The sequence below is a fragment of the Vulpes lagopus genome, chromosome 4 (genome assembly GCF_018345385.1).
Source record: "Vulpes lagopus strain Blue_001 chromosome 4, ASM1834538v1, whole genome shotgun sequence".
NCBI lineage: Eukaryota > Metazoa > Chordata > Mammalia > Carnivora > Canidae > Vulpes > Vulpes lagopus.
The window spans coordinates 131,330,019-131,350,919 of record NC_054827.1 but is presented as its reverse complement, the minus strand read 5'-3'; the positions used below and the strand labels follow the sequence as shown (position 1 = coordinate 131,350,919).

The 20,901-nt window shown below is 54.4% G+C and overlaps 1 protein-coding gene across 4 annotated transcripts in view; it reads right to left on the bottom strand.

Moving 5' to 3' along the window:
- Window positions 1-2,722: 2,722 nt before the first annotated feature.
- EVC (EvC ciliary complex subunit 1) overlaps window positions 2,723-20,901 on the bottom strand; it is a 67,882-nt gene continuing 49,703 nt past the window's right edge. Inside the window, exons 14-21 of one of the 4 annotated variants that reach the window (XM_041752659.1) lie at window positions 19,419-19,629; window positions 18,281-18,487; window positions 15,663-15,807; window positions 13,898-14,009; window positions 8,623-8,749; window positions 7,238-7,313; window positions 6,484-6,595; window positions 2,723-5,949 (exon numbers count right to left, since the gene is read on the bottom strand). In XM_041752659.1, coding sequence (XP_041608593.1) covers window positions 5,868-5,949; window positions 6,484-6,595; window positions 7,238-7,313; window positions 8,623-8,749; window positions 13,898-14,009; window positions 15,663-15,807; window positions 18,281-18,487; window positions 19,419-19,629 — 1,072 coding nt within the window. In that variant the 3' untranslated portion in view covers window positions 2,723-5,867. Of the gene's footprint in view, window positions 5,950-6,483; window positions 6,596-7,219; window positions 7,314-8,622; window positions 8,750-13,897; window positions 14,010-15,662; window positions 15,808-18,280; window positions 18,488-19,418; window positions 19,630-20,901 lie in introns of all 4 variants that reach the window. The other 3 variants (XM_041752660.1, XM_041752658.1, XM_041752657.1) reach the window with 3 other exon arrangements.

The window sequence follows — 20,901 nt, the reverse complement described above, 5'->3', positions numbered from 1 at the left end:
GGATAATAATGGTGGTGATGGTGATGCTGACGATCTTGATGATGGTGGTGGAGGTGGTGATGATGGTGAGAATGATGGTGATGGTGGTGGTGATGATGATGATGATGATGGTGATGATGGTGGTGGAGGTGATGGTGATGGCGGTGATGATGATGATAATGATGATAGTGGTGGTGATGAGGCAGGCAGTATCTGTGTGGTAGGGCTGCATGTTAGGTGCTCTGTGATGTGGGCTCTATTACTATGCCCCTTTTAGAGATGAATCCTAGAGAGTTCAGTGACTTGTCCAAGATCACACAGTGAGGAAGAGGCCAATCCAGTATTTGAATCCAGGACTCTTGAAATTGGCTCAAAGTCCAAAGTTCCTTTCTCCTGATGACTAAGTTTTCCTGTCACTCAAGGCAGGATGGCTGTGGATGGTTCTACATCTACTTAATTGTTTTAGTGTATTCTCCACCTGCCTGGTTTGGCTAAGACACCTTAAGGTCCAACATGGTGTTGGCTCACAGTCTGTCATGGACTTTCCTGAAACAAGGCTAAATACAGGGAAAGGTCAGGAATGAACGATAAGGCCTTTAGATGTTTGGCTGTGGCTCATTCAGATTATTAAAGGGCAACACAGAAACTTCCAGAAGAGCAAAGCTGGCAGCAGTGTTACCCCACTCTCCGGAAAGCATTCCTCTTCTGCATCATCCCCTAACCCATCCGGGTGCAAGCAGAAGCAACCCTAACACCCTCTCTCTAAGACTGACTGGTGGAGCTACTGCCCAGCTGCATAACTGACTGAGGTCACCAGCCCCCACTGTCCCACGTGAGGTTCCCCAGCACTTCCAAGAATCACAGTCACCGGCCCTGGTGGTGCAAGACAGACAAATCTTAAGTTTTGGAAGCTATGCCACAACATTCTTTGTAAGGCACATGCTTCTTTTTTGTGTCCTGAGATGGTAGCAAGAGGTAGGGAGTGTTTCTCGGAAAGCTTTAGCGGAAAGCTATCTCTTCTCGCATTCATCTATCTACACCTGTGATTATCCTTTACCACGTCATAGTCTAGTCCCAGGTTCCAGGAATTAGGATGTAGACATCTTGGGTGGAGGGGCATTATTCTATCCACAAGTCTTCTAAGTCTCCTTACAGAAACTTTTTATCTTGCCACATCGAGGTATATGATCCATATTTCCCTAATATTTGTGTATAAGGAAAGGGAAGGCTCAAGACTCACTTCTTCTTATATAATATCCAGATGACCCAGCACCATTTATTGAAAACACCATCATTTCCTCATTAGGGCTGCAGTGATGGCTTTATTGTAAATCAGGTGATCATAGCATATGAGTCTTTGGTCCCGAGGTACCGTGCAAAATGAATACTAAACCCTGGGCTGGGCTGGGCTGAGTGTAGCCAGCTTCAAACTACCACCATGAAGCTCGTGAGCTTATAACTCATAGTTTAAATGGGCTCTGGTGTCCCAGTAAGGGCTGGCCTGATCCCGCTATATCCGTTGGCCTATTTTTGCACCAGTATCTCATTTTGACTCTAAAACATAAGACAACAGCCAAGGTCTCCCCATGCATGTAAAGCCCCAGCCATTTTCTGCTACCCTCTGCACTGCCTGGCATATTCTGGCCCCAGAGTCCGTGTGGCCACTTGGTTAAGGTGAGTGGACCAGAGAAGGCTGCTCCCAAGGCCTGTCAGACCTCTGCACACCCGGGGGTTGTTCTTTGGATCAAAGTGCATGTGGTCATGACTCTGCAGCACAAGGCGTGAGTCCTGATGATGCACATTTGCAGTGTCACTGGCCCTGCGTTTCTCTCCCATGACATCAATTTCTGGAGCAGAGGCGCAAGAAGAGTATTTCTGAACTAAAAGGACTTTTACCAAATTGAAGTTTCCTTCCCCATTCCCCTCTTCCTTTCTTTTCCTTCCCACCAAGTGACTGGATTGCCAGACACTGTGCTCATCAGAGGGGATGCGAGGGAAATGCATTCCGGGGGAAGGTCAGGTATGAAATTATTACCCCAAACATCTAACTGCGCCCTTTGCCCACTCCCAGGAAGAGTAGCAGAAGCGTATCGCCAGCTCCTGGTGTTCCCACACAGGGAGTGGCGTCCACTCTCTTGGGGGGAGGAAGGTACAGGTGCTCTCCTGGCCTTTCTCACTCCTTCCCCAGGGAAGGAGGTGCACCTGCTTGCTCTGGGAAGAAGGAAATGAGTGTGCCAAGTGGTGCCTTTTGCTGTCTCCAAGGAGATGATGGACCTCAGGACACACACTTCTCCTTGGACGCGGTTTACCATGAAGTCAGTGATGTATGCACAGACCCCTCCCCAGCCCCGGGGGTGGGCTTAGTGATATCTCCAGTCATAGTTTCTGTACAGTTTCCACAGCCAGAGGTTTGAACTGCACCATCCCTGAGGATCAGGTGACAGTGGGGAGGCTGTGGGTATTTCCAGGGTCAGGTGAGGGCAGGTTGACTGGGGTTCGGTGGGCCTGTTTCTGTGTGCAGCTGAGGTAACGCTGGCTGGCCCGGCACAAACGGCCGGTGCTGTGCCACCTCTCCTGCATCACGACACAGAGCCCGGAGTCCCATGGCACCCGCACCAGAAGCTGTGTGGCACAAGGGGAGGGACGGAGGTCCACAATCTCCCAGATGTCACATGTGTTGAATTTCGAGAAGGGGGGAAACATTAGAACGAAGTGGACTGCAGAGGTGGATTAGGCCATCCGCTGATTTACAAAATTATTTTATTTTCGGATTCGTGATTTTGTGGAATTCATCAGGCTTTTAAAAAATGTATCACTCATCCTCATCTCCTTCCTCATTCTGAATATTCACTCTCATCCCCCCTGTAGTTTCATTTGCTTTTCATGCTCTTCTCCCCCAAATGTACAGATTCCAGCAGCCCCGCCCCAGATCTGGGTCTCGCTGCTCCTCTCATCTTGCCATGTTTCGGGGTTGTCCCCATGGCAGAGGCTTGTGTCTGGAGCCATGTGTGTGGCCAGGTAGGAAGAGAACGAGCCTTTGTGGCCTCAGGGCCAATCGCAGCCCTCCAACGTGGTTCCATCAGTTACCAAGCCCGGGTGCCCATCTCCCCGACTGCTCTGCCAATGTCCCAACTGGTTCCAAATGTGCATGGGAAATAAAGGCATGTTAATCCCACCCCCCCCCACATCCCAGCGGCAAAATACACGGTGCTAAGAGCCTAAGGGGAGGCTCTGATCTTGTCTGAGGGCCGCAGGGAAGGCTCCTGACAGGAGTCCTGCTGCTGAGGTGTGGGTGATGATTACGGACTTGTGAAGCAGCGACGAGGGGTGGGGGTAGGGTGGTTCCAGGGGAGCAGCGGGAATGTCTTATGCAAAAGCCCAGTGGCAGGTGGGGACGGGCACACAGGAGGCCGCGAGTGGAGACTGGCTGGGTGAGGGCGAGGGCATTGGCGGGCCCAGGCTCTGGGACCCCCAGGGCAGGTTCGCAAGCATAGCACGCCCAGCGCAGGGGTGTGGACACATCGCGGCCCACCTCCTCCATCCATCCCATCTGGGTGGTGGGTAGTCACGGAGGTGGACCGGGAGGGGACGGCGGTCCATGTAATTTTGCTTTTTCTCCAGAGAGCAAAGAATATCGCTGAAGCGCCCCAGCCAGAGTGCTCTGGGCCGTGTGGGCCGGGCAGGGGAGGTGGGGCGGGGCACCACCCAGGCTGGGTGGTCAGGAGGGTCCTGCAGCAGCCGCAGCCTCTAGATCAGCACCGAGGGAGGGTCAGGACAGACCCCCGGCGGCCAGAGGGGGCCGCAGAGTCTACGGCCTTCCTCCTTGCTGAGCTCAGGCTGCATGGGCGGTGCCTGTGACAGAATGAATTCGTGAATTCATCCGCCGTCCCCTCCCGGTCCACCTCCCTCCACCTCCGTGACACCCCATAACACAGCCTGTAACACGGCCGGGACAGGAATGGATGGGGGGGCGGTGGGCCGCGATGCGTCCACCTGCCCTCCGCTGGGCGTGCTGTGCTTGCCAACCCCGCCCGGGCGTCCCAGAGCCTGGGCCAGACGCCGCAGAGTGTCCCGTGGCTTCTGGCATCCACGTTGGCTTCCAACCGGGAGGCAGTTGCATGATGGAAGGCACCTCCACGCTCCCGCCGGGAGCCCCAAGGGTCCATGGCAGACAGTTCACTGTGCCCAGACTGTGCCAAGCACACGGCTGCGCAGCAGGGCTGAAGGAGGGCCCGGCGAGTGACACAGTCCCTTGGGCTAGGAGGCCACGCTGCAGGAGCAAAACCGTCTTCACGCAAGAGCTGCGGAAGCTGAGCTGCTTCTATCCCGCAGAGAGGCTGGTACCGCCAGGGGTCTGCATTCCCAAGTTCAAGTCACCGGATCAGACACTCCCGGCTCCAGGATGCCCCCATGAGGGTGGTTTCTATGTCAACCAGGTTCTCAAAATATGGCAAGAAGGAACCCACAGCTTGTCAGCAGACCCGGCACAGTGACGGAATGCTTTATTTAGCCACGAGAGGGGGCTGCTGGCCAACTCTGGAAATTCCGCAGCGGCTGGGTCAGGACCTGATGCTCTGACAGGAAGCATCCTTAACACGCCAGGTAACCGTCGCGGATGACTTCTTCCATCCCAGAGCCACGCTCTCCTAATAGTCTTATTTAGATTTTAAGAAATAAAAATTCAGGCCACAGACGGGCCAGGAAATCCCCGTGACAGGGGTTCCTGGAGCCCGGCGCCCACTGCATTCTGGAAATCTGTGGAATCACAGAGCCCTCTGTCCAGACTTGCTGGGAGCCGACACACTTTGACTCAGGTCAGTGAGTGATGCCCCCAGGGGGACCTCTGGCCACGTCTGGAGACACCTTTGGTTGCCACGCCTTGGGGGGGTGCTCCTGGAATCTGCTGGTTCAGGGGTGCTGCTAAACATCCCACAATGCAAAGAACAGCCCCTGCCCCCAAACGAGGAATGATCTCACCCAAAGTGTCCACAGTGCAGAGGGTGAGAATCTCTGATTTCAATGGAAATAATAATTTTCTTTCCAGGTGGGAAAGGCCTCTCCTAGCTGTGGTTTAAATATGGCCAGTCTGGAAGGTTCTGGATTCTCTCCCTGACCAGGCAAGCAGCAGAGCCCCCTGGGGAACAGGTCTCCTGGTGGTGAACTGCTGTCCCCTCCCAGGGGAAGACCCCGCTGCAGGTGTCACTATGCATCCGTGGGGCCGCAGGACCCCAGCGGGGGTGATGTAGGCCTGCAGGCCAGTGATTCCATGGTCTGTGTCAGGGTCACAGGGCCCTGAGACTCACCCCCCAAAGTGACCAGGAGTTAGCTGCTGGCTGAGCCAAGGGGGAATGGATCCAGATGAGTGGCCAGGTGCATGGGACATGGCACACAGGACAGAGAGCACGAGGTGACAGAAATAAATGGTGAAGAGGCTTCAGGCTGGAAGACCCTAGCCCTCCAGAGACCCCTGCACTCCCAGCAGAACTCCTCGGAGCGTCTGGGGAGCAGGGGGGCCCTCCCTGGGCTGGTGTGAATCAGCCTCGCGCTGGGCAGGCAGCTTCGGGGGCAGGAGGACACGGTGGGGTGGACGGCTTAGACAGCCAGAGGAAGAAGTTGCTGAGGAAGGGAGCCACGTCTGGAAGCCAGAGAGGGAGAGAAGCGCACACAGGTGTTCCACAGGGGCTTCTAATTCACAGGCGGTAGGGTCCACCTTTCTCATTGAGGCTTTGTCAGGTACTGTCCAGCCGTCTCCATCCAGCCGCCTCACAGCGAGCCTGGGAGGCAGAGGGGGACCCCCGTCCTCCCGGTGGCCCTCACCATCTCACCCGGGTGGGGTGGGCAGGCGGCCTGCAGGCCAGGTCCTCCGCTTCGGCCCCGATCCCTGAAAACTACAAATTGGTTTTCTCCCTTAGCAGCTTCTTGGGGCTCTCGCAGTCACCAGCTTCATTTTCTTGCTGGTTCAGCCTTCTGCTGTTTAAGACATGGAAGCAAAGCAAGCAGCGGTCAGAACTCTGATTCCAGATCTGTCGGAGGCAAAACTCACCCAGTCACATCAGAGGAAGAGGCAGTGACAGGTGATCTAAACCAGTTTCCTTCGACCGGGGTTGTGAGAAGACAAGCACAGCTCCCAGCTTCCCTCTGCTTGGTGGGGGGGTCACCTGAGGGCCACAGGGAAAGGAAGACCCGCCCCCACTCAGATGACTGGGTGCCCAGGGCACATTTACCGTACAGCAAATCCGAAGGCAACTGTGGCCAGTGAGGGCCTGGCGTGGGGGGGGGGGTGACTGCCAAGCCATACAGGCTGGGTGCTGGTGGGACGTGGAGCTAGGCTGTGGCCTGACCCAGCCAAATCGGACACGAATAGTGACAAGGGTACCAACACCTCCCACCTTCGCCTATCATTTCTGGGACCCTCTGGCTAACACCTCTGAGAAAGGAGCCCGTTTTCCTGCTTTGGGTGGTCAGTAAGCATCCACAGGCAGTACGCCGGGGCCCCCGCTGTACCTGAGTGATCCTGAGGGGTGGGCCCCCGAGGCAGGGTCATCGTCGGTGGGCTCCCCGGAGTCCCCTTTCTCCCGGGGTGGGGGCTTCTTTCTTCTCGTCCTTACGGGCTTCTCTGCGGAAGATGCATAAAGCCAGGCATTGGCTCTGTGAAACCCAGCACATGACTGCACCCCAGCCAGGCACTCTCTGGGTACCTCTGTGGCCAAGTATGCTCTTATACCCATTGAACTTGTAGGGAAACTGAGGCCGGGAGTGAGGCGCTTTCCCAAGGCCCCACAGCCATTAAACGGCAGAGCTGGGACAGGAGCCCAGGGCTGTCAGGCTCCCGCTGTTTCAGCCACACTGAGCTGACCTGAACATTGGAGAACACAGCACCTGTACGGTAGCCTTTGTTTTAGGACACCCCTGTGTTCTTAGGCACCTCCCCGCTCCTCCCTGTGAGCACGCTACACCTGTGAAATCCCTGAAGTTGCTAGGGGCAACCAGATAATTCGTGGAGGGGGAATTATTCCCATCTTATGGACGGGGACACAGAGACTCGGCTGGTGAGCTGCAGACCTAAGAATCGAAAGTGCTGGATGGTGGGGAGCCGGGGGCCCAAGCACCACCCTAACTGAGCCGCTCATTCAGACAAGCGCAACACAGACACACGCATGGTGAGTGGCAGACACGGGACTAGAATCCACATTCCCAGCCTGGAGAGCCTCCCGCCGCGCTCACACCCCCCGTGACTTACCCGACACTCCACGCTTACTTGGCAACGGTCTGCTTTGGGCAAGGGGCACCCGGGCCAGTGCTGCCAGCTCAGAGATGAAGCTCTGCTCGGCCTCCTGAAGGCAAGGAGGCAGGGTCATCGGGGTGCGCTCAGCCCAGTCCCGCCTCCCCGCCGCAGTGAGGCTGGCGCTCCCAAGGGTGGCTGACGGGGCTGTGTCCCGGGGTGCAGACAGGTCCCCCAGCAGCACCCCAGAGGCGGCAGGAGTGAGGCAGATGCATGTGCAAGGGAGGGAGCTGGCGTGTTCCAGCTCCTGCCAGAGAACCGTCCATCCTCACGCCAGCCAGGGACGCCCCCCTTTTACAGATGAGAACATTGAGGTGAGGGCCCAGTGAGGGCCGGGTGAGGGCCACAGAGCCGGGGTCGAACCTGCTTCTGCCCGCTTCCAGAGCCTGAGTTCTTAGCTGCCGACACTGTGGTTTAACCACAGACCTGGCTTCCATGATTTATTAACTGTGATGCTAGATGGTGACCTAACCTCTCAGAGCCTCAGTGTCCCCATCTGTAACTGGAACACAGCAGTGACCCCATTCTCTATCGGAGGATGACATCAGATGGTGTATGTACCACTCCCGGCTCAGTGACAGGTCCTCAGTTACTAGGGGTTAACCACCATTGCTGTCGCCTTTTGTGTGACACACTGGGGGTAAATACCCCGAAGGACCCAACGCTGTTAAGTGCTTCCATTCTGGAATTTTTTTTTTTTTGAGAGAGGGAGACAGTGAGCGAGCACATGCCTGCACATGCATGCGAGTGAGGGAGGGGCAGAGGGAGAGAGAGGATCTTAAGCTGGCTCCACGCTCAGTTTGGAGCCCGACACCAGGCTCCATCCCACCACCCTGAGATCACGACCTGAGCCAAAACCAGGTGTTGGATGCCTAACCGACTGAGCCACCCAGGCGCCCTAATATTTGATTTTTTTAAAAAAAAGGCAGCCACTTTGCTTTATTGCCACACTTTATAATCTCACACTGATGAGACTTCCCTGTGATGAAGCAACCATTTCTTTCGAGAGGGCTGAGCCCTCTGCATGTCCTAGATAAAGAGCATCACCGCCTACGTGACACTGTCAGGCCCACGTGGTGGCCATCCACGCACACAGAGGAGCTCACTTCTCCAGCGCCACAGACTTGAGCCAATGAGTGCTCCGGGCCTGGCCCCGGGCTGGGCGCTGCAGACACTCTGGGGAGACAACGTGGCCCTGCCGACCCCCAGGCTCACGGTCAAGCCATCCGCCCATGATGACCTCACTGAGCCAGGGCTGAGGTCTCTCTGCTGACCTGCGATCATGAGAGTGGCCTCTTGCTATTCCCATTCCTCTTTAAACCTCTGCCAACGTGGTGAAGGCACTTTTCTGATACTTGTACCTGCAGTTGGGTCTCAAGCTGGGCTTCCAGGTTATCCATAGCCCTCGCCTTCTGCTTCCAAGCATCCAGGCGGATCTGCTGGTGCGCGGTGAACTGGGCCAGAAACTTCTTCTGCTGTGCCACCATCCTGGCAGAAGGAACAAAGGCCATCAGCTGCCCTTGGTGGCCGGTTAATCAGAGGCCCAGCACAATGGTTTCCCAGGGGCCTGCTGAGTCATGGGAGTTGGTGGCCAGCAGCTGCCCTTGGGCCCTCAGAGCCATGAGACAAGAGTGGCCTTTGCTAGCACGATTTATGGGAGCAGCTCAGAGGGGTGGGGGCATCCCTGGGGTCCTGTGGCTGCCAAGTGACTGGACAGCAAGTGGCATCTTCATATGAGAAAATAATCTGAACCCAGGGGCAGGGGGACAGGCTCCTGAGGACCAGAGGTCCCCCCAGCTACCCATCCATCCTGAAAACCTAAAACAGAAGGTTCATGTCCAAGCAGGCATCTGACAAATCCCAAATATGGGAGCACCCCCTCCCCTGGTCCCCCCACCCGAGGCTTCTGTGTGGCAGCGCTCTGAGTGGAGGCAGCAGCCGGGTCCGCCCAGGCAGCCCCCTGGCTTTCAGGGGCAGAGACCCCTCCCCTCCTGCTCTGAATCACTCCCTTCCTGGGCTGACCTTCCTCTGACCCTCAGCAAACAGGAACATTCCACCCCACCCTCCTGGTTTGCATAATGGCTCTCTGCTTTTTGCTTTCTGACCTTTTTTGTTTTGTTTTTAAAGTAGATTCCACGCCCAGTGGAGAACCCAACACAGGGCTTGGAACTCTCTACCCTAGATCAAGAGCCCGATGCTTAATGGACCGAGCCACCCAGGCTTTTATTCTTTCAGACCTTTTTTTTTTTTTTTTTAAGTATTTTCTTTCTTTCTTTCTTTCTTTCTTTCTTTCTTTCTTTCTTTCTTTCTTTCTTTCTTTCTTTCATAATAAATTTATTTTTTATTGGTGTTTAATTTGCCAATATACAGAATAACACCCAGTGCTCATCCCGTCAAGTGCCCCCCTCAGTGTCTGCCACCCAGTCACCCCCACCCCCCACCCTCCTCCCCTTCCACCACCCCTAGTTCGTTTCCCAGAGTTAGGAGTCTTCCATGTTCTGTCTCCCTTTCTGATATTTCCTACCCATTTCTTCTCCCTTCCCCTCTATTCCCTTTTTATTTATATTCCCCAAATGAATGAGAACATATAATGTTTGTCCTTCTCCGATTGACTTACTTCACTCAGCATAATACCCTCCAGTTCCATCCACGTCGAAGAAAATGGTGGGTATTTGTCGTTTCTAATGGCTGAGTAATATTCCATTGTATACATAAACCACATCTTCTTTATCCATTCATCTTTCGATGGACACCGAGGCTCCTTCCATAGTTTGGCTATTGTGGACATTGCTGCTATAAACATCGGGGTGCAGGTGTCCCGGCGTTTCATTGCATCTGAATCTTTGGGGGAAATCCCCAGCAGTGCAATTGCTGGGTCATAGGACAGATCTATTTTTAACTCTTTGAGGAACCTCCACACAGTTTTCCAGAGTGGCTGCACCATTTCTTTCAGACCTTTTGTGACTGCTTTTCTCAAAGGGCTAACTGTCTGGACCTGAAGACAGAAGTGGTCTCTGGCCTTGGCAGGTAGGCAGGTAGCTGTTCGGGAAGTTTGCCCAAAGGCACAACATTGCACCTGGCTTTTGCTTCATGCTCTTCTGTCCCCCAGTAATCTCTTTCCCCTCTTCTTTGTATTGGCCTGGTGAGCTCCTACTCATCCTACCAGACCCCATCATTAATCCACCCATCCACTTCTTCACTTATACAGAGAGACACCTCTGGCCTGCCAGGTAGATACAGGTGCCAATATGAGACTCACGGTCCCTGAGTACACAAAGCTGCATGGTGTGAGCTGGGGCTGGGGGGAAATGTCGTTGGAAGAGCAGAGGTCGGTGCCCTGCAGGACAGCCTCTCCCCTCTCCCACACCCTCAAGGGAGCTGCATTAATTTCCTGGGGGCTGCTCTGACACATGGCCACAAGCTGAAGTGGGCGACCTAACACAAGTGAAGTCTATTCTCTCATGGCAATGGTGGCCAGAAGGGCTCCCTCCAAAGGTTCTAGAGGGGAGCCCCTTCCCTGCCTCTCCCCTCTTCCTCTCCCGGTGGCTGCTGGGGCATCCCAATCTCCGCCTCCGTCTTCACATGGTCCTCTCTGTGAGTGATCGAGTCTCCCGCTATCCCACCTGCCATTGGATTCAGGGCCCGCTGGAACAATCCAGGATGATCTTGTCTCGAGATCTTTCACTTAATGGCATCTGCAAAGATCTTCCTTCCAAATAGGTCACATGCACAGGCTCCACGGATTAGGACACGGACCCTCTCTTGGGGGCCCCCATGCAGAGTCTAGGTAGCTTTTTGCTGGGAGCAGCCCGCCCTGTGCCCGTCTGCCAACAGCCTGTGGACTGGGCTAACGGGAATGGCCGGCAGTGACAGTACTACACAGGGAGGGGTCGGGGTGGGGCTTCACCCTGCGAGGCCCAGGGAGCCATGGAAGGGCCCAGGAGAGACCCAGGCTCAGCTGCCTCATGGTTATGGGGTGCCCGGGCTGTGGAGCGGACAGCAGGATGAGACAGGAGGCCAGAGGCCACAGCTCTCAGCCAGGAGGGGAGTGGCAAGGACGTGAGACAAGACAGTGGCCGAGAGAGGAGCCATGCTCTGGACAATCCTGTCTGAAGGGGGACAGCTGCATTTACCCTGGCTCCAGAGCATGAGCACCCTCAGCACTGCTGATCCTCCAGCACCTTCTGGAAGAAGGGAATGCCCTGGCTGTAGGCCTGGCAGAGGGTCTGAGGCACCTAGACAGGCATGCGAGCTCCTAAACCTCTTAGACTCATACTTGATGGAAATGGATACTGAAAAGACATCCCTTCTGAAAGAGTTCTGGTCGCAGAGCTGTTTCGATCTCTAGTGGCACCGTGCACAGTGCAGAAGACACAGCTGTGATGACTCTGCCGGTGGTGAGGGACTTCAGGGCACGGGCCCTATGCCCCCCTCGCCGTGGACGCCGCTCGCTCTACGCGTGTTCTCTGACTGTAACACGTCTATGAGGCAGGAGCTACCTCAACCCCACGTCACAGACGGGGAGCCTGAGGTTCAGGGCAGGAGGGGACCCGGCCAGCGTGTGGCTGTTGGAAGGGGCCATCCCACCAGTGTCGCTGGCACCCGAGACAGGCTCTCCCACAATCCCATGGCTCGCCAGAGATGCCATTTGGAATTTGCCTGTGGACTGACAATTGCTTCATGGGCTTATTCTTGTTGCTGCTCCTTTTAATCAATTATCTGTTGCCACGACACAGCTCGGTCCCTGGGTGTTCTGGCCGACTTTCTCGAGGAACTGTGAGTTCGGGAAAGACGGGAAGGGCACCAATGGCCACAGATGAGCCTCTAAGTCACAGTGAGATTCGGTCACCCGCATCCCCACTGGGCCCTGCTTCCATCTTCCACAAACCTGGTGGAGGTTGGGCTGGGGGTGGCTGAGGCTCCTCTTCCTGGGTCACTGGGGTCAAAGTACGGCCCTTGGACTACATCCATCAGAATCCCTGGAGAGGAGTGTGTTAACAACTGAGGTTCCTGGGTACCCTTCAAAGCCTCTGAGTCTGAGTGTCCAGGTGTGGGGCCAGGGATCTGCATGTTCTCCAGTGGGAGACCCAAGTGAGCTGATGTTCCCTGCACCTGAGAACTGCCGGCCTATAGTTCAATGGAGATACAACTATTGATCATGCCTTGCAAATCCATAGCAGGACCACAGCTAATGGTCGGTCAGAGGATTTATGGAGAAGGGATGGAGGATGCAGTCTGACCGAGGGGATGGCCCTGTGGTTCTTGTTTCCTTAACAGTTGTCAGATGTGGGGCTGGGATTTCCTGTGGGGCATGGCACAGAGCCCACACTGCCATCGTGCAGGGCTGTGGTCGTCCTGCTGCTGCTCTGTCAAGACAAGGGACCTGCATCCCCGCCCCGTCATCCTGCAGGGCCTCTCCCCTCCCCCAGCAGAGCACCTGCGCCCATTTCTTGCTGTTTACCTGCCTGTCTTCCCCTTCAGACTGTGAGCTCGGGGGTGACAGGTGGTGTCCCCAGGGGCTAGCTCAGGGCGTAGGAAGCGTAGATGCTTACAGGGGCATGTGGGTACAGCACCCACACCCCTAGATCACCGAGTGCTTGTCTGCCCTTTGGCTTCTTACGTCGAGCACCTGGGTATATGCCTCATGGCTTTCTCTGGCCCCAGGAGTGTGTTTGGCCAGCTCAGGGGTGGGCTGGAGGGCTGGTGGTCTAACACCTCCAGGTAGGACCTTCAACCAATGTGGAGCAGGGGTTGGTAGACACGTCCTTATTTTCTGCATCCCTTGCTGGCATAATTGGAAGTAGAATTGTACACAGTCTCTCAGAAGGTCCAGGGTGGGATTGGGCCTCAGGTGCTGTGGAAACACCTCATTGCCCTGGGGTTTGTTTGCTTTTTTCCTGTTGTGGTAGACCACAGAGTGCCGAGAGGCATCCCTCATGCCTGGAACCCATGAAGATGTTACATTCCATGGCAATCAGGTCTTTGCAGGCTGGGTCAGAGTCACCAACTTTAAGACTTGGAGATTGTCCTGGATTATTTGGGTGGGTCTTAATCACAGGAATGCTACAAGCAGAGCAGTTTCTCTAACTGGAGCCAGAGAGATGTGGCAGGAGAGGAAGGCAGAGGATTCCAAGCACCACAGAGGCTGTGAGCAAGGACCAGAGACAGGCCTCTAGGAGGAAGGGGCGGCCACCACCACGCAGCGGGACCTCAGTTCTACCAAGAACTAGACAGAACCGACAGCCTGAGAAAGCCTGGAAAGATTCTTCCCAGATCCTGGACAAGAGCCCAGCCAGCTGGCACCCTGATTTAGGCTGTATGAGGCCCAGAAAACCCAGCAGCACCTGCCAGGACCTCTGAGCTGCAGAGCCGTGTGGTTCGTAGCTGGCTGTGGTTACACCGCAGTGCGAGACACCCATGGGCCTCGCATCCCTTGCCCTCACTGTGCTTCCTGGGGTCACCTCCAGAGTAAACAGCCTGCCCCCCATTGTCGAGGGACCCCACCACCATCTGAACTCACTCATTCCCTCGTGCCAGGCCCCTTCTAGGGGCTGTGTGTCCAGCAGGGAGCCAGACAGAGACACATGCCATCAGATGCTGAGTGTGCAGCAGGGACGTCAGAAGAGGAGAGCTCACCTCTGGTGGACAGCCTCGCAGGCTTTGCCAGCTCCACCTGCCATCTGGCTCCCGGATGAAGGCTCCCCGAGTCCCTGCTTTGTCCGCAGCTTGTAATTCTCTGCTCTCTCACCTAAACCATTCAGCACACAAGATATCAGGGGGATGCCTGGGGATAGCCTCTGTGCCAGGTTTGGAGAGGGGCTGGGGCTCAGAGGTCAGTGGGGCACCTGACCTCAGAGTGTGTGGTTTACCCAGCACCCATGCTTCCCCTGGGAGAGGCTCCATGTGCATGAGAAAGCTCAGCTTCCATCATAGACCTTGTGCCCAAGAAGAATATGACCCCTGCTCTCCCTGCAACTGCTCAGCCCCTGCTTTCTTTTAAGCACCAGGAGCTAGGGTGGCAAATACGGAAGACTTAGCATGAAGGGGCCACCACAAATAAAATGCACACTGAAAAGGAGAAAGGATTCGATGGACAGAGCTGCTGGTGTGCAGCCAGCCTCACACATGTGAGTGCTCTCTGAGGGCCGAGGCAGTCTGGCCTCTGAGTCCAAAGTGCGTGGACTGCATATCAGGTCATACTTCCACTGACCCAGCTGTGAGATGGCCAGCAGGCCACCAACCCCGCTGGACCTGAGCCTTCTAGAACACAGAGAGAGGTTTAAATGGATGGTCTCTAACCTGGATGATCTCTAGGGATGTCACATTCTCTAGCTCTTCAATTACTGAGCGAGGCAAAAGTTGCTCAATTAAGTTCTAACATTTCAATGCATTTACTGAAAAAGTCCTCCCATTAGAGCTGGGGTATCAGGGAAGCAGGAAATCAGAGCTGAGACGATGTGTAGAGGGTGAACCCTACCCCACAGATGGGGAAACCGAGACCTACAGGGGAAATGAACACCCTGGCTTCTGGACACTCTGCAGTGACCATCTCGTCTGTCTCCTGCTGGCCTCACCCAACCCTTCCTTTGGAAAACGATGATGTATCTGTCACTGCCGAGCTGATTTCCAGGCAGGTGCCCAGATTTTACTTGAGTCTAGGAACCAGATTCCTCACAACAAGGGGAAGACATGTGGCTGAGCCCACAGAGGGAGTGAATATTCCCAGAAGACCACTCCCAGGACCTGCTGCCCATCGTTGGTCTAGGGGTCGATCCCAACACTGATTCCTGGGCAACTGAGGCAAAACCCATCTGAGACAGTGGGTTTCTACCCTGAAGCCAGGATGAGGAGGGACATTACAAGCAGAGGCCCTGAGGAAACTGGCTTTTGTCTATTATTCTAGGCATATTACTGTTGGCCTTGGGGATACCATCCATTTCGTCACCCGGGTGGCCTCTTATGAGAGCCCATGGGGGAATTCTCTGGGTCTCAGGAACACTGTAGGGGCCACTGGCCTGTTGTCACTTGCTGTCACTACACAGCTCTGATGGATGAGGTTCCCATCTCTCTGGCCACCAGTAAGCCCAGCGCCAAAATCTTGTCATGCTAGGGAAGGATCTGATGGCCTATGTCCTAGATCATGACCTCACTGGGACTCCCTCCCACCGTCCCGTCGTCCCGGTTCATCTGCTTTTGAATAATCCTATTGTACCACGTGTATAGCTCTTTAACTAGCTTTTTAAAAAGCCCCTTTTAGGGGGCAAAGTAGGAAAGAAAGAAAATGAAACGAAATGAAATTCCCTTAAATAACATTTGAAAAAGATGACATGCCATCGTGTGTCCCAAACTCAGTGCGTGTGTGGCCCGTGGCCTGCGGGCTTCCCTGAGGAGGGGGCCGTACCCTGCAGGGCCTTCAGATGCTCCAGTTTCCTCTCCTCGTGGTCCTGCATGACCCTCCCGATCTGCTGGGAATATGCTTGCACGAGCCTGCTGACTCCGGCGCTGGTCACGTAGACGCTCTCCACAGCCGCCTCCATCAGTGTCCTCTGTGGCAGGAGGAGAAAGACTCAGCACAGAAGTCACAGGGGGTCCCCTGCCTCCCCTCGTCCTGCTTCTTAGCTTCCACCACTCCCAACCTTGACTGGCCGGGTAGCAGACAGAGCGCGTGCTTGGCTTACACAGTCTCAGTGATCTTATTTCCATGGTCAGGGGTGGCGTGAGGCTGGCTGTATGACCCAGTTCCGGCCAATGAGACCCAGTGTTAGGAAAAGACCACGGGGGGACCTTCCCTTCACGAACATTAAGGCAAAGCTTAGTGTAGGGGGAAGGTTTTGCTGTTTTCTTCTTCCTGCCTGGAACGCAGATCTGATGTCTGGAGGGGCAGTGGCCCCATTTTGAGACTATGAGGCAGAGAACTAACACCAAGAACGGTGGATTGGAAAGATAGAGCTGGTCCTTGGTCAGTCACGTTGCAGAGCCTCTGTGCCAGTCTGGAACCACCGACCTCCACATTACTTGTTATGTGGGATGAAGAACTTCTATTTACTTGCCATTTTGGCATGTCTTTGTTCCCAGCAGCAGTATGCATTCTTAAGTGATAAGCCTTCAGCCCAAAGTGGAGAGGAAATGCCGAGACACCCCATCATCGGGGACGTGTTGGCTATGTACTGGCAAAGTCACCCACCTTTACTTTAAGATGATGGGCAAAAGTCAGAAAAAGTCAGACTCAAGAGTCCTCATTTCAACAAATGTTTTTCAAATGGTTCCAGACTTTGGACAAGGAAAAAAAACAACCCATTTATTATTGGGCAGTTCCTACCTGCTGCGTGGTTGGTTATGTTATACAGTTTCTAGAGCTGCGCTGTCCACATCTTGTTACAGCACCTCCTGAGAGACTCTGCAGGTGTGCAGAGAGGCTGTGGAGGTGAAGAGGGTCGGGGAGCCTCACCGAGGGACTCTGACTCCACTCCTCCAAGGACCCTGGACCTGACCTTGCGTTTTCTGCCACTGAGGCTGTGGCCTGCCTGCACTTCCATTTAGGACACAGCTAGAACCAGGAGACAGGAAGTCCCTCTTCTCCCTCCCACGTCAGCCAGAGGACCCACCTGCAGCACCAGGCCTTCTGCTGCCTGCCTTCCTGCCACAGGGAGGCTGTGACCTGCCCCCTCTCCTGGTAGCCGGTAGATCCCATGGAGGGGAGATGTCGCCCGCCTGCATCACTGGCCCAGGGTCTGCCACAGGGCTTGGGGCCAAGAAGCTCCATGACTGGAGCTTGAATAAATGAACCTTTTTCCAGAAACTGAACACCTGTTCTTTCCTGTAGGGGTGTGTGTGTGTGTGGCGGGGGTATGGGGCACACTCCCACCCTATCCTGACTCAGAGTCCCTCTAGGAAGGGACCCCAGGTTTACACTTCATTCCATTTTCATGCTGTGAGCACTTATCAGGTAAAAGCTGTAGAATTTTAGGGAAAGGAAGTGACTCTCCCAATGTCACCAACTTGACACAGCCCTGAGGTCTGGATGACATGCTGCAGATGTGCGATATTTGGGACAAGATGGGGCATCCCGGCAATGTGTGTCCAACCTCTTGGCCGTGCGTATAAGTGATTTTATTTGAATGGACAGGGTTGGGAAAGAAGCCCCGCAGCGTCCGGCGCACGGCAACGCCAGTCGCTGCTAGCTTCAGCTCTGCCTCACCTACGCGCGAGCTGGCCACGTACACTCTCTGCAGACTTCTGCAAAAGCGGAGGCGTCTCGCCTTTCCTTTGGTTGGAGGCGAGAGGCAGCCATCGGAAGCAGAGCATGTGCTGGCCTTGGGGGCAAGACCGGGTTCCAGTCCCAGCTCTGCCCCTTCTTAAATCTGAAAGGCTATAGGCTTCAGCTCTCTCCACCGAACAAAGGAAAGAAAGCTAACCTTTCTGTGCAAGGTTTCAGGGTGAGCCTGATGAGAAGGGTGGCAGGTGGACTTAGAAGTACAGTGCTTATTACTCCTCACCATTGTTATTTTTATTCCTATGGCTTCTCGTCATCATCGTAGGTACGAGGAGGAAACCACTGCCCGCTCAGGGCAAACTGATCTGATTTTCGCTGCACTGCTCAGCTGCCAGGGTCAACTCTGCAAGAGGTCTACCTCTTGTGTCTGCAGAGCCAGTCAGGGGCAGGAGAGGCCCTCGTCTCTCTCTGAGGGAGGCTGACTTAGGATCTTGCGTCTGCCACTGCCCGGCTGGGTGGCTCTGGGTGAGCCCACGCCCCTGTCAGAGCTGCTGTAAGGGCTGAGCCAGGGCCCGGGAACAGAGAGAAAACCTCACCATTCTATGAGGGTGGTGATTCCCTCTCACAGTTGAGGAAAAGGAGGCTCAGAGAAGCCAGGTCATCTCGGCGAGGGCAAGAAGCTCCTGGGCAGGACATGGCAGGACCAGTGCCTGTGCCACTGCTCTGCCCAAATCCTTCTCCTTGCCTTCCCTGCTCACCCACCCCATCCCAATCCCTCTTGTCCCTCGGGTTCCCTGGGCTCACACCTTGAAGTCATCCCTGTCCTTGGTCCGGCTCTTGGTTGCGGCATTCCGAGCATGCCCCAGGAGCGCCTGCCCAATGGCTCGCTCTGTGTGCTGCTGCAGGAGCCGCCCAACCTCCTGGGCCTCGGCCAGGAGCTGCTGCTGAAGCTGCAGCCGGGTCTGCTGCGCCTCCTCCTCCAGCCTGCTGGCCTCCTCGGTGACTCGTGCCTCCTAGAAAGGACAGGATAGAGAGGAGCCCACACTGCTGCCCCACACAGAAGCTCTGGCCAGGTCCAGGACCAGCCCAGGGCCCCAGGAAAGGACTGAGAAGGGGCAGAAAGTGGGCACTTCTGGGCTTGCAAAATCAACAATGGATGAGCCGGGGTGTCTGTTGGGGAACTCTGCAACCATTTATTGAGCACCGGCTGTGTGCCCAGTGTCATCTGTGGCCTCTCACACATGCAAGAACTTCCTGGTTCTTCCCAAATACCATGAGGCCTGAACACTAGGAGTGATAAGGACATAGAGGCTCAGAGACACTAAGTAACTTTGTAAAAGTCACACAGCAGAGGTAGGTTTCAAAGCCAGACCTGAGTCTGAGCATATTCTGGGGCATCATGGAAGCCAAGGCAGAGCATTTGGGGCCTTAGGGACTGCCCTTTCTTATGGAAAAGGAGAAGGAGGTGAACCAGAGCTAGAAGGGCTAGTCCTGTCTGCTTCCCACTGAGCTCTCCTGGGCAGAAGAAAAGTGACCATGAGCTTGTCCTTCACTAATGGGTCAAAGCACCAGCTGCTCCAATAGCTCAGCAGCTCCGTAAGACCTGCAGTCAGCCTGCTTGGGATTAAATCTCAGTCCCACAATTTACAAATCCTTTCTTTCAACTTGTTAAAACCTTAAGATAGATTCAGGGCCCCTTCCTCCCAGCACTCTGATGACAATGACGGATCTGTTTTCTGATTACATATGCACATTAGCATAATTCTCAATACAGCCCTAAAGCCCTCCTGCACACTGGGTGCCTCCCAAAAGGCTGCCATAGTTGCACCCTGCAACAACAGGGGTGGTGAGATTTGGGCTTTGGCAAGCATGACTGAATCTGGAACCTGATGGAATGGCACTGCCTGGCTGGGCTGGGTAGGGGGCCTGACAAACTGATCTTACCAAGGCTCTGAGCAGCTGCCACTGATGCTCATCCAGACACTGGGAGGAGCTCTGCTCAAGGGCGTGCTGCTCACGCAGTTCCTGGAGAAGGCTCTTCTTGCCAGAAAGTCTCATGTGGGTCAGGGTGGTGATAGTGCTGCCCCGGAGAGCCAGCCTCCGGAGCGCGGAGCGTAGTAGCAGGCCATGGCCCTGAAGGATGCACCACGTGGACCTTTGAGGAAAGTGGGCAGGCAGGGGGCTACAAGTCAGTGCTCTTGGCTTTACTGAATGTGACAGTTAACTTTGTCAGCCAGAATGTCTACGAGGTGCCCAAACATCTGATCAAACATTATTCTGAGTGTTTCTGTGAAGGTGCTTCTGGATGAGATTAACATGAGTCAGTAAGCTTCCTAATGCAGGTGGGCCTCATCTAGTGGGTAGAAGTCCTGAAGATAAGAAAAGGCTGACTCTCCCATGGGTTTCTTTGGCCTGGAATATGGGTTATTTTTTTCCCTGCCTTTGGACTTAAACTGAGATTATCAGCTCTTCCTGGGTGTCAAGCCTTCAGACTCAGGACTGGAAATACACCATTGTCTTTCCTTGATCTCCAGCTTGCCAACTCCAGGTCTTGGGACCTCATGGCCTAAATATACATCTCCTGTTTGTTCTGTGTCTTTAATATATTGAACTACCAAGAAATGCCTCAAGTAGCCAAGTTCCCCAGGGATCCTTTCCAGAAGGCAGTAGGTTCAAATTATCCCATCTCAGGACATCTGGGTGGCTCAGTTGGTTAAGCATCTGCCTTTGGGTCAGGCCACAATCCCAGAGTCCTGGGATCAAGCCCCATTGGGCTCTCTGCTCAGTGGGGAGCCTGCTTCTTCCTCTTCCTCTGCCTGCTGCTCCCCTTGCTTGTGCTCATGTTTGTGCTCTCTCTCTGTGAAATAGATGAATAAAATCTTTTTTTTTTAAAGGTATCATCCCATCTCCTGCTTCCTGTTCTCTTAGACACAATTGCTCACTTGTATTCAGCCATTTGTTCTTTCATTCATCTTTTCAACTTTATCATATCCTGCCCCAAGTTTCTGATACATATGCGCAGCTCTCTTCAGGACATATCCACTTGAATTTCTTACATAACTTTCAAAATCAAGTTTCAAAATCAATCTTACATAACTTTCCAAAACTGGAATTGTGGGCTATTTTTGAGTTCCCATCTCAATGACTCAAGTGAAAAACCTTGGTATACCAGAGAGGCCCAGTATTTGGTATTTTCTGACAGCTTGAAAAGCTGAACAGAGTGTTGGCAGTCAACCTACCAAGGAGGAGAGACCTGACAAGCACTCTAGGCTTTCATCTGGGAGCTTTTGTCCTAAGAATAAGGAATCATCCTATACAGAGGCTTAATTTTGAATCAGCTGCATTCACAAATGGGGTAGCAGATCTGCCACTATGTGAAATCCCTGCTAGAAGTAATATAAATCCTCTCTGGACGAAGATCCCATTA